This window comes from Salvelinus alpinus, chromosome 24, assembly GCF_045679555.1.
Source record: "Salvelinus alpinus chromosome 24, SLU_Salpinus.1, whole genome shotgun sequence".
Lineage (NCBI taxonomy): Eukaryota > Metazoa > Chordata > Actinopteri > Salmoniformes > Salmonidae > Salvelinus > Salvelinus alpinus.
Genome location: NC_092109.1, coordinates 35,913,547 through 35,941,184, shown reverse-complemented (window position 1 = coordinate 35,941,184; position 27,638 = coordinate 35,913,547). Strand labels below are relative to the sequence as shown.

The following is a 27,638-nucleotide window of genomic DNA, read 5'->3' as shown; positions in this document are numbered from 1 at the left end:
GAACAAAAACATAAACCCAACATGCAACAACTTCACTGATTTTACTGAGTTACAGTTCATATGAGAAAATCAGTCAATTTAAATAAATACATTACTGTACGGAAACGCCGTACAGTTGGCGACCGATGTCAGCGTGCATGTGCCCGGCCTGTCACATGGAGTCGCTAGAGCGAGATGGGACAAGGACATCCCGGCCGGCCAAATCCTCTCCTAACCTGGACAACGCTGGGCCAATTGTGCGCCGCCGGCTGCAACAAAGCCCGGGATCAAACCCTAGCGATGCAGTGCCTCAGACCGCTGCACCGTCACTGTATTTTTGTGCATTCAAATTGCCATCGATAAAATACAATTGTGTTCATTGTCCGTAGCTTATGCCTGCCTATAACATAACCCCACCGTCACCATGGGGCACTCTGTTCACAACATTGACATCACCAAACCGCTTCGAGCATGTTTGGGATGCTCTGGATCGACGTGTACGACAGCGTGCTCCAGTTCCCGCCAATATCCAGCAACTTTGCACAGCCATAAAAAAGTGGGACAACATTCCACAATCAACAGAGTGATGTGAAGGAGATGTGTCACGCTCACGAGGCAAATAGTGGTCACACCAGATACTGACTGGTTTTCTGATCCACGACCCTACATTTCTTTCAAAGGTATCTGTGACCAACAAATGCATATCTGTACTCACAGTCATGTGAAATCCATAGATTAGAGCCTAATGCATTTATTTTAATTGACTTATTTCCTTATATGAACTGTAACTCAGTAAAATCGCTGAAATTGTTTGCATGTTGCGTTTATATTTTTGTTCAATGTAGATAGCTATTGAACTATCATTTCATTGTGGCTAGTTAGCTTAGCATGTGTCCCTATCACTTAACATTGGGTTTGATTAGCTTGCTAATCAATTAGCATTCACAGCACAGTGGCTATTTCAAATCAAATCAAAGTGTATTGTGGAAGATGTTATTGCGGGTGTAGCAAACTGCTTTTGCTTCTGGCTCCGACAGTGCAGTAATATCTAACAATTACACAACATATACCCAATACACACATCTAGTAAAGGAATGGAATTAAGAATATAAAAATATATGGACAAGCAATGTCAGAGCGACATAGAACAAGATACAGTAGAATAATATAGGATACAGTACATACATATGAGATGGGTAATGCAAGATATGTAGACATTATTAAAGTGACTAGTGTTCCATTTATTAAAGTGGCCAGTGATTTCACGTCTATAGGCAGCAGCCTCTATGTGCTAGTGATGGCTATTTAACAGTCTGATGGCCTTGAGATAGAAGCTGTTTTTCAGTCTCTCGGTAAACCTATTTTCAGTAGCTAACTGGTTAAACATGACAAAGATTATCATCATATCATGCATGATTTAGCACATCAGCAATCAACATTAACAGCACAATGTAACTGGCCAGCTCAGCCACTGTAGCTAGCTGGCAATAACTTACCTGTTACCTGTATAACGTTACCTAACTAACTAATAGCTAACAATGAAAACTACGTTTTGATACAGTGCACCTGCTGTGTATGGATTATGATGATGATTCATGGCAGACTGAAACCTTTTCTAAATAATCATTCCCACTCGGCTTCAACCAGACTGCTTTTGCCAACAGTACAGTAGACACAAGCTGTATCGATAACAGCAGCTGTATTCAGAATAACACTGTTATTGAAAGCTGTAGCTACACTTCGCATGTTGTCCATGAAGAAAAATATGATTAAATCCAATGATTGATCTTTCAAATATCCGCGGTAGCAGAGATCAGGACGTGCCATTTGAAATATAAGCATTGAGTGACAGAATGGACTCGCTTTCTCGTGAAAGTCCCAGCACCCTCACTATCTCAACCAATCATGGCTGGGCAGGTTCTGTATTTTCTGTGTTTGCTAAACAGCTTCTCGATTTCATATTTTATTTCGTTTTACAGATTAGATACGACTTGGTTATTAAGGCACATGAAAGTTCATATGTTCAAAAAGGCATTGAGCTGAAAAGTAGGAAAACGTGTCTTATGCCCACCCTTATGAAAAAACATTGCGGTCAGAGTGAACTATGCTGCAAATACTGCGTCCAAAATAATAGTTTTTTTTACTAAAGTAATTTTTGCAGTGTAATCTGTAATGACTATGTCCAAAATACCACAGTAGACTGCAGTTACTGCACCTTTACTGCTGTTTCAAAGCTGAAACCTTTTTTTGTAAGGGATATAAACATGGAACAAGGGAGACGTGCTTTTTGTGCCCACAACCTCTAAACCAAGCCACTCCTCCTCTCAATGCAGGCTGTTTTTTTGTCCTGCCCAATGCATTTGCCAAGTAATCAAGACTAGCAATAGGGTTTGGCTCTTGAGATCACTTTAAAATACATATGAGTCTGTATGGTATGGTAAGAGTGAGCGGACATCCCCGTTTTATCTACTTAGGCTATTACATTATTTTAGACAGCTCCTGTTATTATTTTGGATGTGTGTAAAAAAACAAACATGTAGGCTATATGCCCTTACCATGCTATAATGAACCCTGCATCAACAGCAGTCTGGTGTTTTTCTTATTCTGGCCATGCATTCGCCAAGTAGCCTATATCCATAGAAGGTTTCTAAATGGTCTACTCGTAAGGCTTTTACCAGCAGGCTTTTGTATTATTAATAATTCACATAGGCCAAGGGTAGTAGGGGGTAACTAGACCCCTGTAATTTACATAAAGACCACAAGATGTCACCAAATTATTTCCCCAAAACTTTCCCTGCCTGTCACTGTTCTTGCTGAACAAAAAAAAATCCTCAGTGTCATCACAACTTTTGGAGATATTTCAGCAAAACAATTTTGTGGTAGGTTGATCCATTTTTTTTACATTTTGAAAAAGTTGTAGATATATTCCAATGAAGTTTTCCACCAATGCTCCTTATAGGACACATCACTGCACTCTATAGTGTTCGGTAAACTGGTCATCTTTGTATACCCGTCGCAAGAGCAACTGGTTGTTGCTTATTTATAAAACCCTCTTAGGCCTCACTCCCCCCTATCTGAGATATCTACTGCTGCCCTCATCCTCCACATACAACACCCATTCTGCCAGTCACATTCTGTTAAAGGTCCCCAAAGCACACACATCCCTGGGTCGCTTGTCTTTTCAGTTCGCTGCAGCTAGCGACTGGAACAAGATGCATTAAACACTCAAACTGGACAGTTTTATCTCAATCTCTTCATTCAAAGACTAAATCATGGACACAATTACTGACAGTTGTGGCTGCTTTGCGTGATGCATTGTTGTCTCTACAGTCTTGCCCTTTGTGCTGTTGTCTGTGTCCAACAATGTTTGTACCCTGTTTTGTGCTGCTGCCATGTTGTGTTGCTACCATGTTGTCGCCATGTTGTGTTGCTACCATGCTGTGTTGTCGTGTGTTTCTGCCATGCTATGTTGTCGTCTTAGGTCTCTCTTTATGTAGTGCTGTGTTGTCTCTCTTGTCGTGATGTGTGTTTTTAAAAACCATAGCTGATATGGCTGACTTGCTAAATAAATATGTTTTCTACTGGCTCCTTGTGGATTTGTGTAACTGGATAATAACTGCTTCTTTAAGTTACCATACCCAGAGAGAGTGAGAAAGCGAGCGAGAGAGAGACGTGGTTAGCCTACCATTTGAAGTATTTTATTATGTGGTCTAAAAAGGAAAGAAAATACCAACACGAGTATCCACATTTTTAGACAATATACAGACAAAACAGCCCTCCCAATATGAACTGGAATTATATTGTTCTACTACTGAACTTTTTGTTTAAAAAAAAAAAATTGAAAGGAAAGAGACTGTCACTGGCAAACATAGTAACAGACCCAACCACATTAAATAGTATCCCCTCCTCATGTAGAAAAGCACATGAGCTAATTATAATACACAAAGTTAGCAAAAAAATGAAATGCATAATGGCAACATTGCCTAAAATTATGAGTAAGATACTAATGTGATAGACCTATATAGGACCTATATAGATAACAATTGAGATGTACAAACTATGGCATAAGGGAACGATGAGCGTATAAGAAGCAAGCCATAACTTTGATTAAGACATTGATTTGATTTGATTTGAATAAGCGAGCTGAGACGGACGTAGTCACTATGATTATTTGTTCAGCACTTGCAATAATAACACTTATGGCAGTACGGAATAATACTACATACTATAAACAATATGTAAAGCAGCATTGGCAACTCTAACATCAATCTGAAGGATCCGCCCCTTTTTTCAATTTTCGCCTAAAATGACATACCCAAATCTAACTGCCTGTAGCTCAGGACCTTTTCATTTAATTTTAAAATTTTTGAAGCAAGGATATACATATTCTTGATAGCATTTGAAAGCAAATACTTAGAAGTTTGTGGAAATGTGAAATTAATGTTGGAGAATATAACACATTAGATCTGGTAAAAGACAGTACAAAGGGAAAAAAATGGGGTAATTTTTTTGTACCATCATCTTTGAAATGCAAGAGAAAGGCCATAATGTATTATTCCAGCCCAGGCGCAATTTAGATTTTGGCCACTAGATGGCAGCAGTGTATGTGCAAAGTTTTAGACTGATCCAAATAACCATTGCATTTCTGTTCAAAATGTTGTATCAAGACTGCCCGAACGTGCCTAATTGGTTTATTAATAACTTTTCAAGTTCATAACTGTGCACTCTCCTCAAACAATAGCATGGTATTCTTTCACTGTAATAACTACTGTAAATTGGACAGTGCAGCTTGATTAACAAGAATCTAAGCTGTCTGCCAATACCAGATATGTATATGTCCTGGGAAATGCTCTTGTTACTTACAACCTCATGCTAATCGCATTAGCGCACAATAGCTCAACCGTCCCGTGGGTGGGACACCGATATGTAAAGATCCTTAAGAGTTATTAAAGAATACTAACAGTCATTCAGTAGAACATATGGCTGAAACGTATCAAAGTAACATGAAGTTGTCGTGGAAATTCACCTCTAAGGACTCAAACTCAATGTAAATTAATCAATCTTTATTATAACGTCCGGAGATGTTCACAAACTCAATTCAAACTTGATTAAAACTCCGAAAAGGGCTTTCCCTTTTCAGTCCTTATATACTTATTAATGTTGGTTACTGCATGTTACTGACAAGGCTTCTCTCAAAGCTGAGACCTTGAAACTGAGATACTCCTCTTGGTTCCCAGGGCAATGCTTCTTGCTTCTGAAGCTAAGCAGGGTTGGTCCTGGTCAGTCCCTGGATGGGAGACCAGATGCTGCTGGAAGTGGTGTTGGAGGGCCAGTAGGAGGCACTCTTTCCTCTGGTCTAAACAAAGATCCCAATGCCCCAGGGCAGTGATTGGGGACACTGCTCTGTGTAGGGTGCCGTCTTTCGGATGGGACGTTAAACGGGTGTCCTGACTCTCTGAGGTCATTAAAGATCCCATGGCACTTGTCGTAAGAGTAGGGGTGTTAAGAGCAGCCGGTGTCCTGGCTAAATTCCCAATCTGGCCCTCAACCATCACGGTCACCTAATAATCCCCAGTTTACAATTGGCTCATTCATCCCCCTCCTCTCCCCTGTAACTATTCCCCAGGTCGTTGCTGCAAATGAGAACGTGTTCTCAGTCAACTTACCTGGTAAAATAACGGATAAATAAAATAAATAAAAATAAATAAAATAAAAAATGTTCTAGGCGTACCGGCAAGTGGTCTGAGGAGGAGGTCACAGTCACCTGCACGAACCAAGATAGAATGAGAGGAGATGCGATGTACAATTCAAGGCTTATTTCCATGCCCTCTGATTGGTTGGGAATGGCAGGACAATGATGGGTGAGGGATAACTAAGGTAGGCTGAGCAGCCAAAGGGAAACTGAAGGGACTGTGAGGGGAAGTTAGGTAGAGAGGAGAGGAGTAGGACGGCCTTTTTTTACGCCATGTTTCATCAAAATGTACAGCTGTGAGTCATACGCATAGCAGTGAAAGTTGACATTGTGTTTCCGAATGACGTCACCAAGATGTAGAATATATAGTGAAAACAATAGTTGTGCTAAAACGTAACCTTACGGAACACCGACAAGAGGACAAACCATATACAGAGACAAACTAATATCTTTCTGACAGATAAGATCTAAACCAGGAAAGAACTTGTCCATGTAGACCAATTAGGGTTTCCAATGTCTCCTAAAGAATGTGATGATCGGTGGTGTCGAAGGCGGCTCTAAGGTCTAGGAGCACGAGGACAGAGGCAGAGCCTTGGTCTGACGTCACTAAAAGGTCATTTACTACCCGTCATAGTACTGAGTGCAGTCTCAGTACTATGATGGAGTCTAAAACCAGACTGGAGCGTTTCGTATACATTATTTGTCTTCAGGAAGGCAGTGAGTTGCTGCGCAACAGCTTTTTCTAAAATGTTTGAGAGGAATGGGAGATTCAATATAGGCCGATATATTAAAAAAAATTCTGGGTCAAGGTTTGGCCTTTTCAAGAGAGGATTTATTACGGACTCTTTTAGTGAGTTTGGTACACATCTGGAGGACAGGGAGACGTTTATTATGTTCAACATAGGAAGGCCAAGCACAGGAAGTAGCGCTTTCAGTAGTTTAGTTGGAATAGGGTCTAGTATGCAGCTGGAAGGTTTAGAGACCATGACTATTTTTGTGAATGTTTCAAGAGATACAGGATTAAAAAACTCTAGTGTCTCCAGGAGTCTGTAATTTGCTTTCTAATGATCATGATCTTTTCATCAAAGAAATTAATGAATTCGTCACTGCTGAAGCGAAGGTCATTCTCTCCTGGGGAATGCTGCTTTTTAGTTGGCTTTGCGACAGTATCAAAAATAAATGTTGGATTGTTTTACTTTCCTCAATCAGGTTGGAAAAGTAGGCTGATCGAGCAGCAGTGAGGGGTCTTCGATATTGCACGGTACTATCAGTCCAAGCTAGTCGGAAGACTTCCAGTTTAGTGGAGTGCCATTTCTGTTCCAATTTTCTGGAAGCTTGCTTCAGGACTCTGGCATTTTCTGTATACCAGGGAGCTAATATCTTGTGACACATTTTTTTGGTTTTTAGAGGAGTGACTGCATCTAGGGTATTACACAAGGTTACATTTAGATCCTCGGTTAGGTGGTTAACAGATTTTTGTTCTCCAACGTTCTTGGGTAGGTGGAGGGAGTCTAGAAGGGCATCTATGAATCTTTGGGCTGTCCAAGAACAGTTTTTGATGCTCCTTGGTTGGGATCTGAGCAGATTATTTGTTGCGATTGCATATGTAATAAAATGGTGGTCCAATATTCCAGGATTATGAGGAAAAACATATAGATCCACAATATTTATTCCAAACAAACAGAATTAGATCCAAGGTATGACTGTTGCAAAGCATAGGTCCGGAGACAAAACCCAATGAAACAAAACCCAGTCCGGTCCGTAGGTCCGGAGACGAAACCCAGTCCGGTTGGACAAAACCCAATGAGTCGACGATGGCTCCAAAAGTCCTTTTCTGTGGACTTCTCCATGTGAATATTGAAGTCACCAAAAATGTGAATATTATCTGCCATGACTACTTTCGGTTATTTGAAAATGAAATCATCTCCAAAATATCGTTATTTTTAAAACAAGCCATAGAAAGTTGGATACAATTTCAGTTTAATCCACCAGAAAATACAGAACAAATAATCCATCAAATATTGTGGTTAAACTAAAATATACTAATTGATTAAAAAAAGCTTTAATTTTTGATATTTAAAAAAAAAATGTTTTTTAATGTTTGTAACCACAACTGAACCTATTTTCAGTAGCTAACTGGTTAAACATGACAAAGATTATCATCATATCATGCATGATTTAGCACATCAGCAATCAACATTAACAGCACAATGTAACTGGCCAGCTCAGCCACTGTAGCTAGCTGGCAATAACTTACCTGTTACCTGTATAACGTTACCTAACTAACTAATAGCTAACAATGAAAACTACGTTTTGATACAGTGCACCTGCTGTGTATGGATTATGATGATGATTCATGGCAGACTGAAACCTTTTCTAAATAATCATTCCCACTCGGCTTCAACCAGACTGCTTTTGCCAACAGTACAGTAGACACAAGCTGTATCGATAACAGCAGCTGTATTCAGAATAACACTGTTATTGAAAGCTGTAGCTACACTTCGCATGTTGTCCATGAAGAAAAATATGATTAAATCCAATGATTGATCTTTCAAATATCCGCGGTAGCAGAGATCAGGACGTGCCATTTGAAATATAAGCATTGAGTGACAGAATGGACTCGCTTTCTCGTGAAAGTCCCAGCACCCTCACTATCTCAACCAATCATGGCTGGGCAGGTTCTGTATTTTCTGTGTTTGCTAAACAGCTTCTCGATTTCATATTTTATTTCGTTTTACAGATTAGATACGACTTGGTTATTAAGGCACATGAAAGTTCATATGTTCAAAAAGGCATTGAGCTGAAAAGTAGGAAAACGTGTCTTATGCCCACCCTTATGAAAAAACATTGCGGTCAGAGTGAACTATGCTGCAAATACTGCGTCCAAAATAATAGTTTTTTTTACTAAAGTAATTTTTGCAGTGTAATCTGTAATGACTATGTCCAAAATACCACAGTAGACTGCAGTTACTGCACCTTTACTGCTGTTTCAAAGCTGAAACCTTTTTTTGTAAGGGATATAAACATGGAACAAGGGAGACGTGCTTTTTGTGCCCACAACCTCTAAACCAAGCCACTCCTCCTCTCAATGCAGGCTGTTTTTTTGTCCTGCCCAATGCATTTGCCAAGTAATCAAGACTAGCAATAGGGTTTGGCTCTTGAGATCACTTTAAAATACATATGAGTCTGTATGGTATGGTAAGAGTGAGCGGACATCCCCGTTTTATCTACTTAGGCTATTACATTATTTTAGACAGCTCCTGTTATTATTTTGGATGTGTGTAAAAAAACAAACATGTAGGCTATATGCCCTTACCATGCTATAATGAACCCTGCATCAACAGCAGTCTGGTGTTTTTCTTATTCTGGCCATGCATTCGCCAAGTAGCCTATATCCATAGAAGGTTTCTAAATGGTCTACTCGTAAGGCTTTTACCAGCAGGCTTTTGTATTATTAATAATTCACATAGGCCAAGGGTAGTAGGGGGTAACTAGACCCCTGTAATTTACATAAAGACCACAAGATGTCACCAAATTATTTCCCCAAAACTTTCCCTGCCTGTCACTGTTCTTGCTGAACAAAAAAAAATCCTCAGTGTCATCACAACTTTTGGAGATATTTCAGCAAAACAATTTTGTGGTAGGTTGATCCATTTTTTTTACATTTTGAAAAAGTTGTAGATATATTCCAATGAAGTTTTCCACCAATGCTCCTTATAGGACACATCACTGCACTCTATAGTGTTCGGTAAACTGGTCATCTTTGTATACCCGTCGCAAGAGCAACTGGTTGTTGCTTATTTATAAAACCCTCTTAGGCCTCACTCCCCCCTATCTGAGATATCTACTGCTGCCCTCATCCTCCACATACAACACCCATTCTGCCAGTCACATTCTGTTAAAGGTCCCCAAAGCACACACATCCCTGGGTCGCTTGTCTTTTCAGTTCGCTGCAGCTAGCGACTGGAACAAGATGCATTAAACACTCAAACTGGACAGTTTTATCTCAATCTCTTCATTCAAAGACTAAATCATGGACACAATTACTGACAGTTGTGGCTGCTTTGCGTGATGCATTGTTGTCTCTACAGTCTTGCCCTTTGTGCTGTTGTCTGTGTCCAACAATGTTTGTACCCTGTTTTGTGCTGCTGCCATGTTGTGTTGCTACCATGTTGTCGCCATGTTGTGTTGCTACCATGCTGTGTTGTCGTGTGTTTCTGCCATGCTATGTTGTCGTCTTAGGTCTCTCTTTATGTAGTGCTGTGTTGTCTCTCTTGTCGTGATGTGTGTTTTTAAAAACCATAGCTGATATGGCTGACTTGCTAAATAAATATGTTTTCTACTGGCTCCTTGTGGATTTGTGTAACTGGATAATAACTGCTTCTTTAAGTTACCATACCCAGAGAGAGTGAGAAAGCGAGCGAGAGAGAGACGTGGTTAGCCTACCATTTGAAGTATTTTATTATGTGGTCTAAAAAGGAAAGAAAATACCAACACGAGTATCCACATTTTTAGACAATATACAGACAAAACAGCCCTCCCAATATGAACTGGAATTATATTGTTCTACTACTGAACTTTTTGTTTAAAAAAAAAAAATTGAAAGGAAAGAGACTGTCACTGGCAAACATAGTAACAGACCCAACCACATTAAATAGTATCCCCTCCTCATGTAGAAAAGCACATGAGCTAATTATAATACACAAAGTTAGCAAAAAAATGAAATGCATAATGGCAACATTGCCTAAAATTATGAGTAAGATACTAATGTGATAGACCTATATAGGACCTATATAGATAACAATTGAGATGTACAAACTATGGCATAAGGGAACGATGAGCGTATAAGAAGCAAGCCATAACTTTGATTAAGACATTGATTTGATTTGATTTGAATAAGCGAGCTGAGACGGACGTAGTCACTATGATTATTTGTTCAGCACTTGCAATAATAACACTTATGGCAGTACGGAATAATACTACATACTATAAACAATATGTAAAGCAGCATTGGCAACTCTAACATCAATCTGAAGGATCCGCCCCTTTTTTCAATTTTCGCCTAAAATGACATACCCAAATCTAACTGCCTGTAGCTCAGGACCTTTTCATTTAATTTTAAAATTTTTGAAGCAAGGATATACATATTCTTGATAGCATTTGAAAGCAAATACTTAGAAGTTTGTGGAAATGTGAAATTAATGTTGGAGAATATAACACATTAGATCTGGTAAAAGACAGTACAAAGGGAAAAAAATGGGGTAATTTTTTTGTACCATCATCTTTGAAATGCAAGAGAAAGGCCATAATGTATTATTCCAGCCCAGGCGCAATTTAGATTTTGGCCACTAGATGGCAGCAGTGTATGTGCAAAGTTTTAGACTGATCCAAATAACCATTGCATTTCTGTTCAAAATGTTGTATCAAGACTGCCCGAACGTGCCTAATTGGTTTATTAATAACTTTTCAAGTTCATAACTGTGCACTCTCCTCAAACAATAGCATGGTATTCTTTCACTGTAATAACTACTGTAAATTGGACAGTGCAGCTTGATTAACAAGAATCTAAGCTGTCTGCCAATACCAGATATGTATATGTCCTGGGAAATGCTCTTGTTACTTACAACCTCATGCTAATCGCATTAGCGCACAATAGCTCAACCGTCCCGTGGGTGGGACACCGATATGTAAAGATCCTTAAGAGTTATTAAAGAATACTAACAGTCATTCAGTAGAACATATGGCTGAAACGTATCAAAGTAACATGAAGTTGTCGTGGAAATTCACCTCTAAGGACTCAAACTCAATGTAAATTAATCAATCTTTATTATAACGTCCGGAGATGTTCACAAACTCAATTCAAACTTGATTAAAACTCCGAAAAGGGCTTTCCCTTTTCAGTCCTTATATACTTATTAATGTTGGTTACTGCATGTTACTGACAAGGCTTCTCTCAAAGCTGAGACCTTGAAACTGAGATACTCCTCTTGGTTCCCAGGGCAATGCTTCTTGCTTCTGAAGCTAAGCAGGGTTGGTCCTGGTCAGTCCCTGGATGGGAGACCAGATGCTGCTGGAAGTGGTGTTGGAGGGCCAGTAGGAGGCACTCTTTCCTCTGGTCTAAACAAAGATCCCAATGCCCCAGGGCAGTGATTGGGGACACTGCTCTGTGTAGGGTGCCGTCTTTCGGATGGGACGTTAAACGGGTGTCCTGACTCTCTGAGGTCATTAAAGATCCCATGGCACTTGTCGTAAGAGTAGGGGTGTTAAGAGCAGCCGGTGTCCTGGCTAAATTCCCAATCTGGCCCTCAACCATCACGGTCACCTAATAATCCCCAGTTTACAATTGGCTCATTCATCCCCCTCCTCTCCCCTGTAACTATTCCCCAGGTCGTTGCTGCAAATGAGAACGTGTTCTCAGTCAACTTACCTGGTAAAATAACGGATAAATAAAATAAATAAAAATAAATAAAATAAAAAATGTTCTAGGCGTACCGGCAAGTGGTCTGAGGAGGAGGTCACAGTCACCTGCACGAACCAAGATAGAATGAGAGGAGATGCGATGTACAATTCAAGGCTTATTTCCATGCCCTCTGATTGGTTGGGAATGGCAGGACAATGATGGGTGAGGGATAACTAAGGTAGGCTGAGCAGCCAAAGGGAAACTGAAGGGACTGTGAGGGGAAGTTAGGTAGAGAGGAGAGGAGTAGGACGGCCTTTTTTTACGCCATGTTTCATCAAAATGTACAGCTGTGAGTCATACGCATAGCAGTGAAAGTTGACATTGTGTTTCCGAATGACGTCACCAAGATGTAGAATATATAGTGAAAACAATAGTTGTGCTAAAACGTAACCTTACGGAACACCGACAAGAGGACAAACCATATACAGAGACAAACTAATATCTTTCTGACAGATAAGATCTAAACCAGGAAAGAACTTGTCCATGTAGACCAATTAGGGTTTCCAATGTCTCCTAAAGAATGTGATGATCGGTGGTGTCGAAGGCGGCTCTAAGGTCTAGGAGCACGAGGACAGAGGCAGAGCCTTGGTCTGACGTCACTAAAAGGTCATTTACTACCCGTCATAGTACTGAGTGCAGTCTCAGTACTATGATGGAGTCTAAAACCAGACTGGAGCGTTTCGTATACATTATTTGTCTTCAGGAAGGCAGTGAGTTGCTGCGCAACAGCTTTTTCTAAAATGTTTGAGAGGAATGGGAGATTCAATATAGGCCGATATATTAAAAAAAATTCTGGGTCAAGGTTTGGCCTTTTCAAGAGAGGATTTATTACGGACTCTTTTAGTGAGTTTGGTACACATCTGGAGGACAGGGAGACGTTTATTATGTTCAACATAGGAAGGCCAAGCACAGGAAGTAGCGCTTTCAGTAGTTTAGTTGGAATAGGGTCTAGTATGCAGCTGGAAGGTTTAGAGACCATGACTATTTTTGTGAATGTTTCAAGAGATACAGGATTAAAAAACTCTAGTGTCTCCAGGAGTCTGTAATTTGCTTTCTAATGATCATGATCTTTTCATCAAAGAAATTAATGAATTCGTCACTGCTGAAGCGAAGGTCATTCTCTCCTGGGGAATGCTGCTTTTTAGTTGGCTTTGCGACAGTATCAAAAATAAATGTTGGATTGTTTTACTTTCCTCAATCAGGTTGGAAAAGTAGGCTGATCGAGCAGCAGTGAGGGGTCTTCGATATTGCACGGTACTATCAGTCCAAGCTAGTCGGAAGACTTCCAGTTTAGTGGAGTGCCATTTCTGTTCCAATTTTCTGGAAGCTTGCTTCAGGACTCTGGCATTTTCTGTATACCAGGGAGCTAATATCTTGTGACACATTTTTTTGGTTTTTAGAGGAGTGACTGCATCTAGGGTATTACACAAGGTTACATTTAGATCCTCGGTTAGGTGGTTAACAGATTTTTGTTCTCCAACGTTCTTGGGTAGGTGGAGGGAGTCTAGAAGGGCATCTATGAATCTTTGGGCTGTCCAAGAACAGTTTTTGATGCTCCTTGGTTGGGATCTGAGCAGATTATTTGTTGCGATTGCATATGTAATAAAATGGTGGTCCAATATTCCAGGATTATGAGGAAAAACATATAGATCCACAATATTTATTCCAAACAAACAGAATTAGATCCAAGGTATGACTGTTGCAAAGCATAGGTCCGGAGACAAAACCCAATGAAACAAAACCCAGTCCGGTCCGTAGGTCCGGAGACGAAACCCAGTCCGGTTGGACAAAACCCAATGAGTCGACGATGGCTCCAAAAGTCCTTTTCTGTGGACTTCTCCATGTGAATATTGAAGTCACCAAAAATGTGAATATTATCTGCCATGACTACTTTCGGTTATTTGAAAATGAAATCATCTCCAAAATATCGTTATTTTTAAAACAAGCCATAGAAAGTTGGATACAATTTCAGTTTAATCCACCAGAAAATACAGAACAAATAATCCATCAAATATTGTGGTTAAACTAAAATATACTAATTGATTAAAAAAAGCTTTAATTTTTGATATTAAAAAAAAAAATGTTTTTTAATGTTTGTAAATGATATCATTAATAGGACTGGTGGAGTTATATCACACATGCAGCTAACACAAATATATGGAAATGTCTACTCTACCCAAAATTACAACCAACTAATTGCAGCATTAGCGCAAAAATGGAAGAGGCAAGTGGAAGGGGGAAAAAGTAAGGAACTTTATCAATGGAAACAGGATGCACCTGAGCTCAATTTCGAGTCTCAAATCAAGGGTTCTGAATACTTATGTAAATAAGTTTTTAAATTTTTAAATTTTTAATACATTTGCAAACATATAAAAAACTGTTTTCGCTTTATCATTATAGGGGTATTGTGTGTAGATTGATGAGGATTTTTATATTTAATCAATTTTAGAATTAGGCTGTAAAGTAAAAAAAAAAACTGGATAAAGGGAAGGGGTCTGAATAACATCCGAACGCACTGTAAATGTATCACATTAAATAAATTATTTTGTCAAAGCAACAAAATAACTAGGACTTTACAATGATGGGAAAACGTTGTGACATTTTTAGGATAAGTGGGTTCAAATCGTCCTAGAAGTTACAATGGGTGCATGGATTGATATGTCAAATGAGATTCGATAAACTATTAGCGTCTGTTGCTATATCAACGCTGTGATGACATTATAGCTTAAATTACGTTATTTTCATCATCGCTATGCAAACCAGGCTGACTTCCACGACAATTTCGCTGTTTAAACAAGTTTTGTTTAGCTAATAAAATGAAAACTTTTGTTTATTATCTATTTTTCTTGCTTTGGCAATATAAATATATGTTTCCCATGACAAAATGCTCTTGAATTGAGTGAGAGAGAGAGAGAGAGAGAGAGAGAGAGAGAGAGAGAGAGAGAGAGAGAGAGAGAGAGAGAGAAAGAGAGAGAGAGAGAGAGAGAGAGAGAAAGAAAGAAAGAAAGAAAGAAAGAGAGAGAGAGAGAGAGAGAGAGAGAGAGAGAGAGAGAGAGAGAGAGAGAGAGAGAGAGAGAGAGAGAGAGAGAAGGAAAGAGAAAGAGAGAGAGAGAGAGAAAGAAAGAAAGAGAAAGAAAGAGAAAGAGAAAGAAAGAGAGAGAAAGAGAAAAAGAGAGAGAGAGAGAGAGATTGTTATTTACTGTAACTAGGAGACAGTGCTTTCTAATAGATGTGTCACACCCACGGTATTTTGCACAGGCTAAGCATGGCTACATCATACTATCGTGTAAGCCTGTGATTGGACTATCCATTTCCTTTGTCACATATATAAGATTGCCTAACTTTTTCAGCAGACTATCTTCAGTGAAGCTGCTTATGCCTCTCCTCTCCCTTCATGTGTGTGTAAATCCCTCTGTAAGTGCATTTTTACTTTTATGTTCCGTTTGTTTCAAGAGCTTTTTGTAACATTGTTTGCATTGATAATCATTGAAATACTTTTAAGAGATCTGTTTGTGGGATAGCTGCTTCACTACCAAAAGGCACTGTTGACTGTAGTGTTAAGTTATGTTATGTCTGTAATATCTACTGCAGAGTTTACCGGTGTGTGAATGCCATAAATCATGTCATGTTTCTTATTTTCATCACATTATACAGACCTACCAGCTAAACAGTTCAGCATCTGAGAACCTGGGGCAATCTAGAAGTGGCTTACACTGACAAAGCCGACTGGAACCTACAAGATCATTTATACACAGAAGAGACCGTGTTTAAGGTATGTAGTAAGGTTTAGGGTTGGATCCAAATGTATTATTCAGATGTACACAAATGTTATGAGAGTTAAACGGATCTTCAAAATATTTGCTGTCAAATTCAAAGGGAAAATGGATCTATATCTGTTTGTGGGATAGCTGCTTCACTACTAAGAACAAATTCTTATTTTCAATGACAGCCTAGGAACAGTGGGTTAACTGCCTTGTTCAGGGGAAGAACGACAGATTTTTACCTTGTCAGCTCAGGGATTCAATCTTGCAACCTTTCGGTTACTAGTCCAACACTCTAACCACTAGGCAAACACTCTAACTACTAGGCTAACTGCCGCCCACTTTAACTATTTTCACATCATTACAACACTGTATATATACATAATTTGACATTTGAAATGTTTTTATACTTTTGGGACTTTTTTATTGTTCATTTCACTTTTGTTTATCTATTTTTCTTGCTTTGGCAATGTAAATATAGGTTTCCCATGACAATAATGCTCTTGAATTGAGAGAGAGAGAGAGAGAGAGATTGTTATTTACTGTAACTAGGAGACAGTGCTTTCTAATAGATGTGTCACACCCACGGTATTTTGCACAGGCTAAGCATGGCTACATCATACTATCGTGTAAGCCTGTGATTGGACTATCCATTTCCTTTGTCACATATATAAGATTGCCTAACTTTTTCAGCAGACTATCTTCAGTGAAGCTGCTTATGCCTCTCCTCTCCCTTCATGTGTGTGTAAATCCCTCTGTAAGTGCATTTTTACTTTTATGTTCCGTTTGTTTCAAGAGCTTTTTGTAACATTGTTTGCATTGATAATCATTGAAATACTTTTAAGAGATCTGTTTGTGGGATAGCTGCTTCACTACCAAAAGGCACTGTTGACTGTAGTGTTAAGTTATGTTATGTCTGTAATATCTACTGCAGAGTTTACCGGTGTGTGAATGCCATAAATCATGTCATGTTTCTTATTTTCATCACATTATACAGACCTACCAGCTAAACAGTTCAGCATCTGAGAACCTGGGGCAATCTAGAAGTGGCTTACACTGACAAAGCCGACTGGAACATAGAAGATCATTTATACACAGAAGAGACCGTGTTTAAGGTATGTAGTAAAGTTTAGGGTTGGATCCAAATGTATTATTCAGATGTACACAAATGTTATGAGAGCTAAACAGATCTTCATAATATTTGCTGTCAAATTCGAAGGGAAAATGGATCTATATCTGCCGGTAATTTCCTGATGTCACCAGCGACGGCAGCACCCCCTGTTCTACCGCACCTTTGAACTTTAGATATGGAATAGTATTGCTTATTGAAGTCTTGACACTGATGGTCAGACTATAACACGTAGCCTAATATAACATTTATTTGTGAATGATTAAGTATTTATTGCATGAAATAAACACCAAATGTACATTTTGCCAAAGAAATAGGAGTGGAAAAATATAATTTTTCAGCATCTCTCTAGTGCATTTACGAACGGGTGGGTACTGACCGCGGGCTAACGTCCAATATTTTTTTTTGCAATTGACACTTTTGCCTTTCATTTCCTTAGAAACAGTTCAACTGATGTAATTAGAAAAATGCGGGAAGCCTATAAACCTCGCTCCACGAGAAGAGCAGAATTGACAGTAAAATCATAACAGATGCCAACTACATTGTTTACGCCTTTATTCTATCGATTAATACCATGTATTCTTGTGTGTAGTGCTTTATAGTCTTCTAATTGTGATTGACAAATAGCCAGACAAATATCCTGAATTATAAGCAGACAAATATCTAAATAAGGCTTTAAAAATTCAAAAATGTTACGCGCACCCCCTCTGATTTTTTTTCTTCATTTATTAAACTAAATATGAATAAATACAAAATGTAACAAGCTGTGGACATCTGTAGGATCAGTAGTGTATGCAGTGTGTGGAGAGGGTGTTGTCTGGTGAAACAGACCAAAAAACCATAAGGTGGTGGAAGCCAGCCTGCCAGTCAGGGAAGAGAGAGAGTGTTGGCTGATGAGGCCACCCTTTATAGCCTGCAGGCCAAGCCTACCCAGGTATGCTACATCAGCTGACGATCCTCCCAGCTCTGCCCATTGGCCCCCTGCAACAAGCAGACACCCAAACAGGAGATCCCAGCAGACAGAGTGGAAGGGAAGTCACAAGGCCGACTCACATATCATCAGGCTCTATAGTCAAACTGGAAATGCCCCTGTGCTGTCCTTCTGGGTTTTAATCACCTTGTTTGTGTAGTATTACTTTTACTTTATTGATTCAAGAGCCTTTTAAATAGTTTTACGTATCACTGTATGAGTTGTTCCAGCTGGAGAGTTAGCTCAAATGGTAGAGCACTTGCTTAGCATGCGAGAGGTAGCGGGATCGATGCCCGCATTCTCCAAAAAACATTGCTATGAGGTGGCAGGTAGCCTAGTGGTTGAGCCAATAACCGAAAGGTTGCTGGATCGAATCCCGAGCTGACAAGGTAAAAAATGTCATTCTGCCCCTGAACAAGGCAGTTGTCCAAGACACCAGTTCACTGGTAAGCTGTCATTGTAAATTAGAATTTGTTTTTAACTGACTTGCCTAGTTAAATAAAAATGAATAAATAAATACAATTATTGAATAGTGTTTGTGCATAAAGATGGAGCCCACAATATACTTACCACAAATGCCTTGTTTGCAGATTTGAATATTGCTTTCCATTACTCAATTTTGGATCGTCATTAGCACAGTATACATGATCCCAATTTTAGCTCCAAGACACCAGCAATCTGAAAAAGGAGGTTGTGCTGATTTGTTGGCACATTGAACCATGTCGTGTATTGTGTGTAGCTTAATGAGGAAAAAATCTATTTAATACATTTTAGAATAAGGCAGGAACATAACAAGATATGGAAAAAGAAGGGGTCTGAATACTTTCCGAAGGCACTGCATGTACATTTTAATAGCCTGTGTTTTTATTGATCTATAGAGTATATTAAATACTTCAGTTTTTTTTCTATATTATTTTACAATGTAGAAAATAGTAAAATAATTAATAAATCCTGGAATGACTAGATGTGTCCAAACTTTTGACTGGTATTGTATTCTATTATTATTTACAAAATTACACAGTACATTATTTACCATTAATTTCTATTGGGAACAAAATAATCAGAAACAAAACCAAAACAAACTGAAAATGCATCCAACAAGTTACAGTAGTCACTAGCTTGATGTAGTCATTGCGTGCTAGGAATATAAGACCAAATACTAAACTTTTGACTACTTTATTTATAAGTATCTTTAGAGGTGTCAATCATTTTTACCCTTATCTTTTTGGAGAATAAAGTGTTTCTTGTTGAACAAAATCTCTTTCTCTAAGCATTTGAAATAATATAAAATAATATCATTTTCATTTGTTTTTTATAATACAATAAATTTACATTTTAGCTTCACTGTCCAAATACATATGGACAATACATTTGCATTCTATTCTATGCTCTTGGGGCCCGATTCAGACTTGTACGCCTTTCATTGAACTTTTTCAGTACATTTATCTCAAGCCATCCACTTAAATTTGGTGTACCTTTTTTAACTTGAATTATCTCGACAGACTCATTTGAATATATGGAGAGACCGGTTCAGAATATTAGGGATCATTGAAAGAAAGCCATGTAAATACGTACATATTCATTTCATTTCCATTCATTTCCAGCACCAATTGGTAGATTTAAAAATACTCTGATCTTGTATATTATTTAGGGTTAGGAAAGTATTTATGAATAATATTGTTTTACGAACAAAATATATTGGTGAACCAAAAATCCAGTGGTCTGATTAATCAATTGTTTAATCCATGAACAATTGGAAGGTGAGAAAAGTGTACAATAGGGGATGAACAGTAGTCCTACAAATCTACCCGAACAATCCTCACTAATCGTAGAACTGAGATAACAACAGTGCAGTCATTGTGAACCGTGCTTCAGGTTTAAGATACTGTGTATGGTCTGCGTGCCATAATGATTCAAATAGGCTACATGTCCCAAATTATTGGGACTACTTGTAATACGTTAGCCTGATATGATCCACTATTGCTTGCGATCCTGAGGAACAAACACAGGAACGTGATAGAGGAAATAAAGGTAAACTAACAATGTAATGGAATGATGTAAAACTAACAGTAAAGAGAAAGTTATAAATGTATGTGGGTAAAACTGACGGTGGCTACCGTTACTGGCTAATATTTAACACGATACAAATTGTTTAAAAAAATACAGTGAAAAGCCTGTGTATAACAATTAAAACATTCTAGGAATCATAAATCAACTCGGTATGTTTGGCGTTGTACTGTCATTTGCACATGGCATCTTTAAAAAATAAAGTAGATGTCGTTCCACTTGGAACTAACAGGTTACTCAACCTTATTCATCGTTTCATTGCACACAAAGGTGGTGGATTTATAAGGGAATTAAGTCAAGGTCAGAATATGATGTATCTGTAGACACATCTCCGACACACCTTAATTTCTATGGTCTTCACCCCAAACGAATAGCAGTTGAATAGCAGGCTAATCTCATTCTTAAATTCAAGGTGAGAATACACGTAGAGTGAACAGCACATTAAAAGGGAATTCCTTTCCATTTACTTGCGCTTAACTCGGGTCGGGATTCCCCCCTTGGTGCTCGGGATGGAATTGTAGATTAGAAATGAATGGCATACTACTGTAGTTGTGTTCACAAATTCCAGGTGTAAAATTAGAGTTTGAATGTTGTTGGGTCATTTCTGTTTTAGTTGTATTGTTCTAAATAACAATCTCTTACCCTGTCGTAGGAATTGTAGGATTCCCATCACTAAAGAACTAGGAGAAGAGCTTGTCCTTTCATAAAACTTCTCCTTACAAGATTACTGTACTAAAATGACAGTTTTATGTTCTTAAATCAAGTCGCTTAATAAAACTCATCACAAGTTTGTATTTTATATTCTAGGTATCATAGCTGAGACCAGATCCTTATAAGAAACATCAAGAGGGAGAACCTACAAGAAGCCAGAAGATGTGCTGCCCTGCAGAAGCTGGCTCAAATTCATCTTGGATATGTACTCTATACATTTTTTAAAATTGGCTAGGACAATAATACAAGAGCCTTGAGCAGTTTCTAATATCACCTGTATGAAAAGACAAATTATCCATTGGACTAATAAGTATGTTAAACATGCATCATTTTAATTTACAAAGTTGTGAACTGATTGTTTAATGTATATATTCTCGGCAACACAGAAACAAAATCCCTCCTCCTTAGGTTCTGGAGTTAGAGGTATGAGATTTGATACTAAAGCTAGTGGCGGAACCAGGGTGGAGTCTCTTTGCTAGCTCCACCCCCTTCTCTCCGCAAGTCTCGGCCAAGTCTATTGGCCAAATGTCTCATCCCCTTCCGTAATTTGAAAGATGCCAGGTGCACCCCTGTGAAAGTGTAATTCAGCCAAAAAACTAGTGTCACGAAACCAACACACCGGAACAATTACCCCTGGTTATTCGTTACATCTCACAGACATTAGTTACATTTATCTTAAACTGAAATGGCTCAGAAAAGACAGAGTGATGAGCCATTGGACAGAGCCCCCAAAAGGTCACCAGTTTCTGATTCAATGGACTCAACCCCTACCAATATAGCTCATGAACTGAATGCCAGATCCCCTGGTTTTGTTCCCCCACACCTCCCACAAATTAACAACACAGATAATGGGCAGTCTCAGAACCTGCCTTCACTGCCTTTAACAGCAGGTGAAAATGATGCTCATTCATCCACTAATGATGCTCAGCAAATGGATCCTCTTGGTGCTTTGAATGCGTATTTAGAGAGACTTCAGCAAGGTGACGACGGCATAGACAGATCCATAAGAGTGATTAATCGAGCAAAGTTCAATACAACTGAAATTAGACAGCGGTTGGACATGAGTCGGGATGATGTGAACGACTATGCCGTCTTCTATGCTATGATTTTAGAGGCAATAGATGGACTTTCAAAGAAAATGACAGAACTGGCCGGTGCTAATGATGTAAGACTGTTACAGTTGGAGGGTGACTTTGTGTTCCCAGTCTCAGCCCGTTTGCCAAATGGAGAAGTGGAACCTAACACATTTTTTTCGTTAATCGAGCAGGTGGTCCAGAGTAACCAAGAAATATTGACTGATGACACCCTAGAGCTTGTTGTACAAATCGTGCACAATCTTGAGGGTGGTGTTGGTCCACGTAGAAAGGTGACAGATATCTTGGATAGTGAGCTAATTAAGAAAAAGTGTAGGCACCTCATTGTACTCACTAACAAAGACAACAACCTTTGCTTTGCCACTTGTGTAGTAATGCTTTTAGATCCAGGATTGACTACGAGTGACGCTGAGCAGAAAGGCAGAGATCTGCAGACTTCAGTTGGGTTATCTGAGCTCACTAAGGTTTCTTTATCAGACATTAACACATTTGAGAAGAATCTGGGTGTTAAAATAGTGGTATTTTACCGTGAACGGTCAGATATAAAACACTTTAAAACACCTTTAAAAAAACCTCATGCCAAAACAGTGTTTCTGTACCTGCATGATGACCATTACTATGGTATCAAAAACCCAAAGGGGTTTCTGGGAGTTAGCTATTTTTGCAACTTTTGCTATGCTGGCTATAGCAAAAAGAATGACCACAAGTGTGAGAATTGCTGCAATGTCTGTCATCATGCTAAGTGCCCAGATCAGCCAAAGCAGACCATCCAGTGTACAGAGTGTTTGCGTATCTGCCGATCTAACTTCTGCCATACACAGCACAAAGTTCGTAATTTGAATAAAGCCTCTGGTAAAATGTTTTCCACGTGTGATGTAACCAAATACTGTTCCCAGTGTAAGAGATGTTACACTATTAATGTGGCCAATCCGAAGGAGCACAAATGTGGAGCTAATCGATGCCACTGCTGTAAAGCTGTTAAAATGGAAGAAGAAGGCCATCAGTGTTTCATTCAAAAACTTGAACCCGAGGAGCCTAGTGAGAAGTACATCTTCTATGACTTTGAGACAAGACAAGACACAGATGAGCACGTTCCCAACTTTGTGTGCTGTATGGATTTCCATGGGGAAACCTGGACTGCAGAGGGAGAGGACTGTGTTAAAGCCTTCTATAAAAAATACAGAACAAACAAGTACAACGGCTATACATTCATAGCCCACAACTCAAAGGGATATGATGGGTATTTTTTGATGAACTATCTAGTCGACAACATGATTACACCAAAAATCACAGCACAAGGCAGCAAGCTTATATGCATTATTGACAAAGACTTTAGACAAAGATACATTGATAGTCTCAGTTTTTTATCAATGAAGCTGAGTGACATGCCAGAGGCAATGGGCTTTGAAAATGACAAGAAGGGATATTTCCCACATTGGTTTAACACACAGCAAAACCAGAATTACATTGGCAAGTACCCCTCCCCTGAATTATATGGTGACAGAACCATGATGAAGAAAGAGAGGGAGAACTTTCTGCAGTGGCACAAATCAAAATCTGAATCAAAATCTGAGTTTGACTTCAAGAAAGAGATGGCAGAATATTGTAAGAATGATGTGATCATTCTGCGGAAAGCATGCTTACGGTTTAGGGAAGAGGTCCTTAGCACTACAAAGGTTGACCCACTGCAATGTGTGACTCTTGCTTCCCTGTGCATGAAAATCTACCGCACAAAATTCTTACCCGAAAATACCATTGCCATTCCCCCATTAGACAATTACATCCAAAGTCAGAAGACTTTTTCTAATCCATCTATTCAATGGTTGGAGTATTTGTCTCACAAGGAAAAACGATCCATAAAGCATGCTCTGAACGATGGAGAAAAACGGGTGGGCAAGTACTCGTTGGATGGTTTCTCAGAGGATGATGATGGCACCACAGCCTATGAGTACGCTGGCTGCTATTTTCATGGTTGCCCAGACTGTTACGACTATAATGCTCTTTGTAAGCAGACCAAAATTACCTTTGGTGTCATGCATCAGCGTTTCCAGGACAAAATCAGCTCGTTGCAAAAGGACCACAATTTGAATGTGAAGGTAATGTGGGATCATGATTGGAATGATCTCAAAAAGACAGATCCAGAGGTCCAGACGTTCTTGAAAACCTTTGAAATGCCTGAGCCCATGGAACCCAGAGATGCCTTTTTTGGGGGTAGGACGAACGCACTCCACCTGCATTACAAAGTGCAACCAGGGGAGACAATCCAATACTATGATTTCACGTCACTTTATCCCTTTGTAAATAAGGCAAAGGCTTACCCCATCGGACACCCTAACATAATTGCACGTGAATTTGAGCCACTAGACAAATACTTTGGTTTCGTCAAAGCCAAAGTATACCCCCCAAAGGGTCTGTATCTTCCTGTGCTACCATATCGTGCTGCTGGCAAGCTCATGTTTCCACTCTGCAGAATCTGCTCTGAGTCAGAGAATCAAGAGACTGAGTGTACTCACTCAGATGAGGAAAGGGCTCTAACTGGAGTATGGTGTACTGTTGAAATGGCTAAAGCCATTGAGAAGGGGTACAAAGTTGCCAAACTGATTGAAGTGTGGCATTTCCCCGAAAAGTCTGAATCTCTCTTCGCTGAGTATGTCAAGACCTTTCTAAAAGACAAACAAGAGGCCAGTGGGTGGCCTCATAGTGCAGCTGATGAAGTTAGCAAAGAAGCGTACCTTCAGAGATATGAGGAAACAGAAGGTATTAAGCTGAACCGTGAAAAGATTGTTGTCAACAAGGCCATGAGAAAAATTGCTAAGCTTTTTCTGAACAGTCTTTGGGGAAAGTTTGGCCAAAGAGCAAATCAAATGAACACAACTTTGATTAAAGATTTGCAGGAACTTCTGAACTGTGTGTTCTCTCCTGAGATAGATGTTTCTAATATCTCTTTCTTGAATGATGATGTTGTCATGGTGAATTGGAAGTACATTGAGAAGCGCCACAGTTCTCCTGGTCCTGTTAATGTTTTCATTGCCGCTTTCACAACTGCCTATGCTAGACTGGAGCTCTACGACCTCATGGAAAAACTGCAGAAACGAACACTGTACCATGACACAGACAGTGTCATATTTGTGAGTAGGCCTGGAGATTGGATGCCAGAGCTAAATGAGTTCTTGGGGGGCCTGACGAGCGAGTTAGATCCAGGTGATCACATTGTGGAGTTTGTATCGGGTGGACCAAAGACATACGGATACAAAACACACAATGGAAAGAAATGCATGAAAGTTAAGGGGATCACGTTACATCATTCCAATGCAGCTTTAGTACATCTGGAGTCTCTCATAGGATTGGTCAATGACTTTCTTAGAGATAGGGACAATTCAGATGAGATATCGACACAGAATACCCAGATTGTCAGGGACAAGAGGAGATTCACTTTAAAAAACCGCTCTGCCCCAAAACGATTTAGAATAGTGTATAACAAGCGGAGGCTTTTCCCAGACTACAGCACACTGCCTTATGGGTACTAGGTTCTCTGTCTGTACTATGCCATTCTTGAAAAGTGTATTTAATCAATCTAATGGAAGAAAATCACTATTCTGTGAAGAATGCCTGTATATGTTGTCTATGAATATTGTTGTAATTATGATAGCACTGGTGGGATTGTCAAGACCCTCGATTATGATTTCTGGGCAAAAGTACAGAACATTGCATTTGTTTATGCGATCCTTATCTCATAGCTTGTGTTAAAGTATATAGAGCTTTTATGTAAATTTACCATATTCCATATTATATTGAACATTATTTGTTGTATCTGACTGTTATTTTCTTTTTGTATTTTTATACGATATGTGATTCTTTTTTACAAACACAATTATTTTTGTTTTACTTTTTAGGCCATATTTATACTGTGTGTGTATATATTTTCAATATTGTACTATCACATTTTTGAATTGTCACATTATTTTTTAATTATTTAAAATCTGCAAAAGTAATTAAATACATTTTAGAGTGGAAGCTATTTCACATGTTATTATGGCATAATAAATTCCAATTTACCCAATAAATGACTGGGAGTTTATATATAGTGTGCGACTCTCTTTATTTATTTATATAGCTTATAAGAAATTCCATAGACCCAATGCATAACTAATAAATGCCTCATGAGCTTAGTTCAGTTGTCGTACCCCATCAGAACCCACTATTACCTTGTTTTACTCCAATGTTTGTAAACAAAGTAATTGTTAACAAATACTGTACAGTGCCTTCAGAAAGTATTCACACCCCTTGACTTTGTTCACATTGTGTTGTGTTACAGCCTGAATTGATTAAATAGAGATATTGTGTCACTGGCCTATAAGTTATGTTTTTAGAATTTTTTACAAACAAATTAAAAATGAAGCTGAAATACCTTCAGTCAATAAGTATTCTACCCCTTTTTTATGTCAAGCTTAGATAATATTCCAAAATGTGTATCCTGCACTGAAGTACTACTGCAACTTTTTGTCCTGAATACAAAGTGTTATTGTCACGCCCTGGCCTTAGTATTCTTTGTTTTCTTTATTATTTTAGTTAGGTCAGGGTGTGACATGGGGTATGTTTGTGTTTTTGTCTTGTCTTGGGTGGTTGTAGTGTCTAGGGGGATTTGTTAGAGTGTTTGGGTTTGTGTTGAGTGAATGTTTCTAGGGAAGTCTATGGTTGAGTGAATGTGTCTAGGTATGTCTATGGTTGCCTGAGTGGTTCTCAATCAGAGACAGATGTTTTTCATTTGTCTCTGATTGGGAGCCATATTTAAGGCGGCCATAGGCATCATGTATTTGTGGGTAATTGTCTATGTTCTATGTTGCATGTGTGCACTAGTTATTTCATAGCTTCACGTTCATCTGTTTGTTGTTTTGTTTCGTTTCCCTTCTTATAATAAAAAGAAGATGTCTTATTTTTCACACGCTGCGTTTTGGTCCTCTCTCTCTTATGAAGACGATCGTGACAGTTATGTTTGGGGAAATCCAATGCAACATAGTAACCTTCTCAATATTTTCAAGCATAGTGATGGCTGATTCATGTTATGGGAATGCTTGTAATCGCTAACGACTGGGGAGCTTTTCAGGATAAAAAATTTTACTTAAAGGAGCTAAGCACAGGCAAAATCCTTGAGGAAAACCTGGTTCTGTAATGCCCGAGGTGTAGGGGATGAACAGGAGTCAAACGCAGGAGACAGAGAGTTCAGAGTAGCGTTCCAAATTTAATTACCCACACGGGTGCAAACACGACGCTACTCAAAAAACAAATGCTTCACCACAAACAGAGTGAGAAACAAGGAAAATACCAACCAACACGATACCCAGACACAACAAGAATGTACAGAGTGTACACACAACAATCCCGCACACCCAGCAGGCCGGGCTGCTGGGTAATAAAGCCCCACAAATCACCCTAACCACAAACAGGTACACCTACTCAACAAAAAAGGGGGGGGGGGGGGAGTCAGTAGCAGCTAGTAGGCCGGTGATGACGACCGCCGAGCGCCACTTGAACAGGAAGGGGAGCCACCTTCGGTGGGAGTCGTTACAGGTTCTGTCTGCTTTCCAACACACACTGGAAGACAAATTCAACTTTCAGCAGAAAAATTAATTTAAAAAATAGGCCCAATATACACTGGAGGTGCTTAATAAGACATTGAATGTTCCTGCGTGGCCTAGTTAAAGTTTTAACTTAAATCAGCTTCTAAATCTATGGAAAAACTTGAACAGGGCTGTCTAGTAATTTTTAACAACCAAC

General features: G+C 39.1%; 1 protein-coding gene across 3 annotated transcripts; it reads left to right on the top strand.

Annotated features, from left to right (window-relative positions):
- The first annotated feature begins 15,325 nt into the window (after positions 1-15,325).
- LOC139552753 (uncharacterized) lies at positions 15,326-25,941 on the top strand. 3 transcript variants are annotated; one of them, XM_071364785.1, is made up of 5 exons: positions 15,326-15,545; positions 15,786-15,903; positions 16,589-16,649; positions 16,890-17,007; positions 20,866-25,941. In XM_071364785.1, exon 5 carries the CDS (start codon positions 21,455-21,457, stop codon positions 25,388-25,390), a length of 3,936 nt encoding a protein of 1,311 aa, XP_071220886.1. In that variant the 5' UTR covers positions 15,326-15,545; positions 15,786-15,903; positions 16,589-16,649; positions 16,890-17,007; positions 20,866-21,454; the 3' UTR covers positions 25,391-25,941. The 3 variants fall into 3 exon arrangements, with proteins under 3 accessions (XP_071220886.1, XP_071220887.1, XP_071220888.1); XM_071364786.1 differs by having other exon boundaries at positions 16,586-16,649; XM_071364787.1 differs by lacking the exons at positions 16,589-16,649; positions 16,890-17,007.
- Positions 25,942-27,638: the final 1,697 nt, after the last annotated feature.

Coding starts and splice junctions, on each gene's coding strand:
- LOC139552753 (XM_071364787.1), top strand. CDS start 21,455: ATGGCTCAGAAAAGACAGAGTGATGAGCCATTGGACAGAGCCCCCAAA.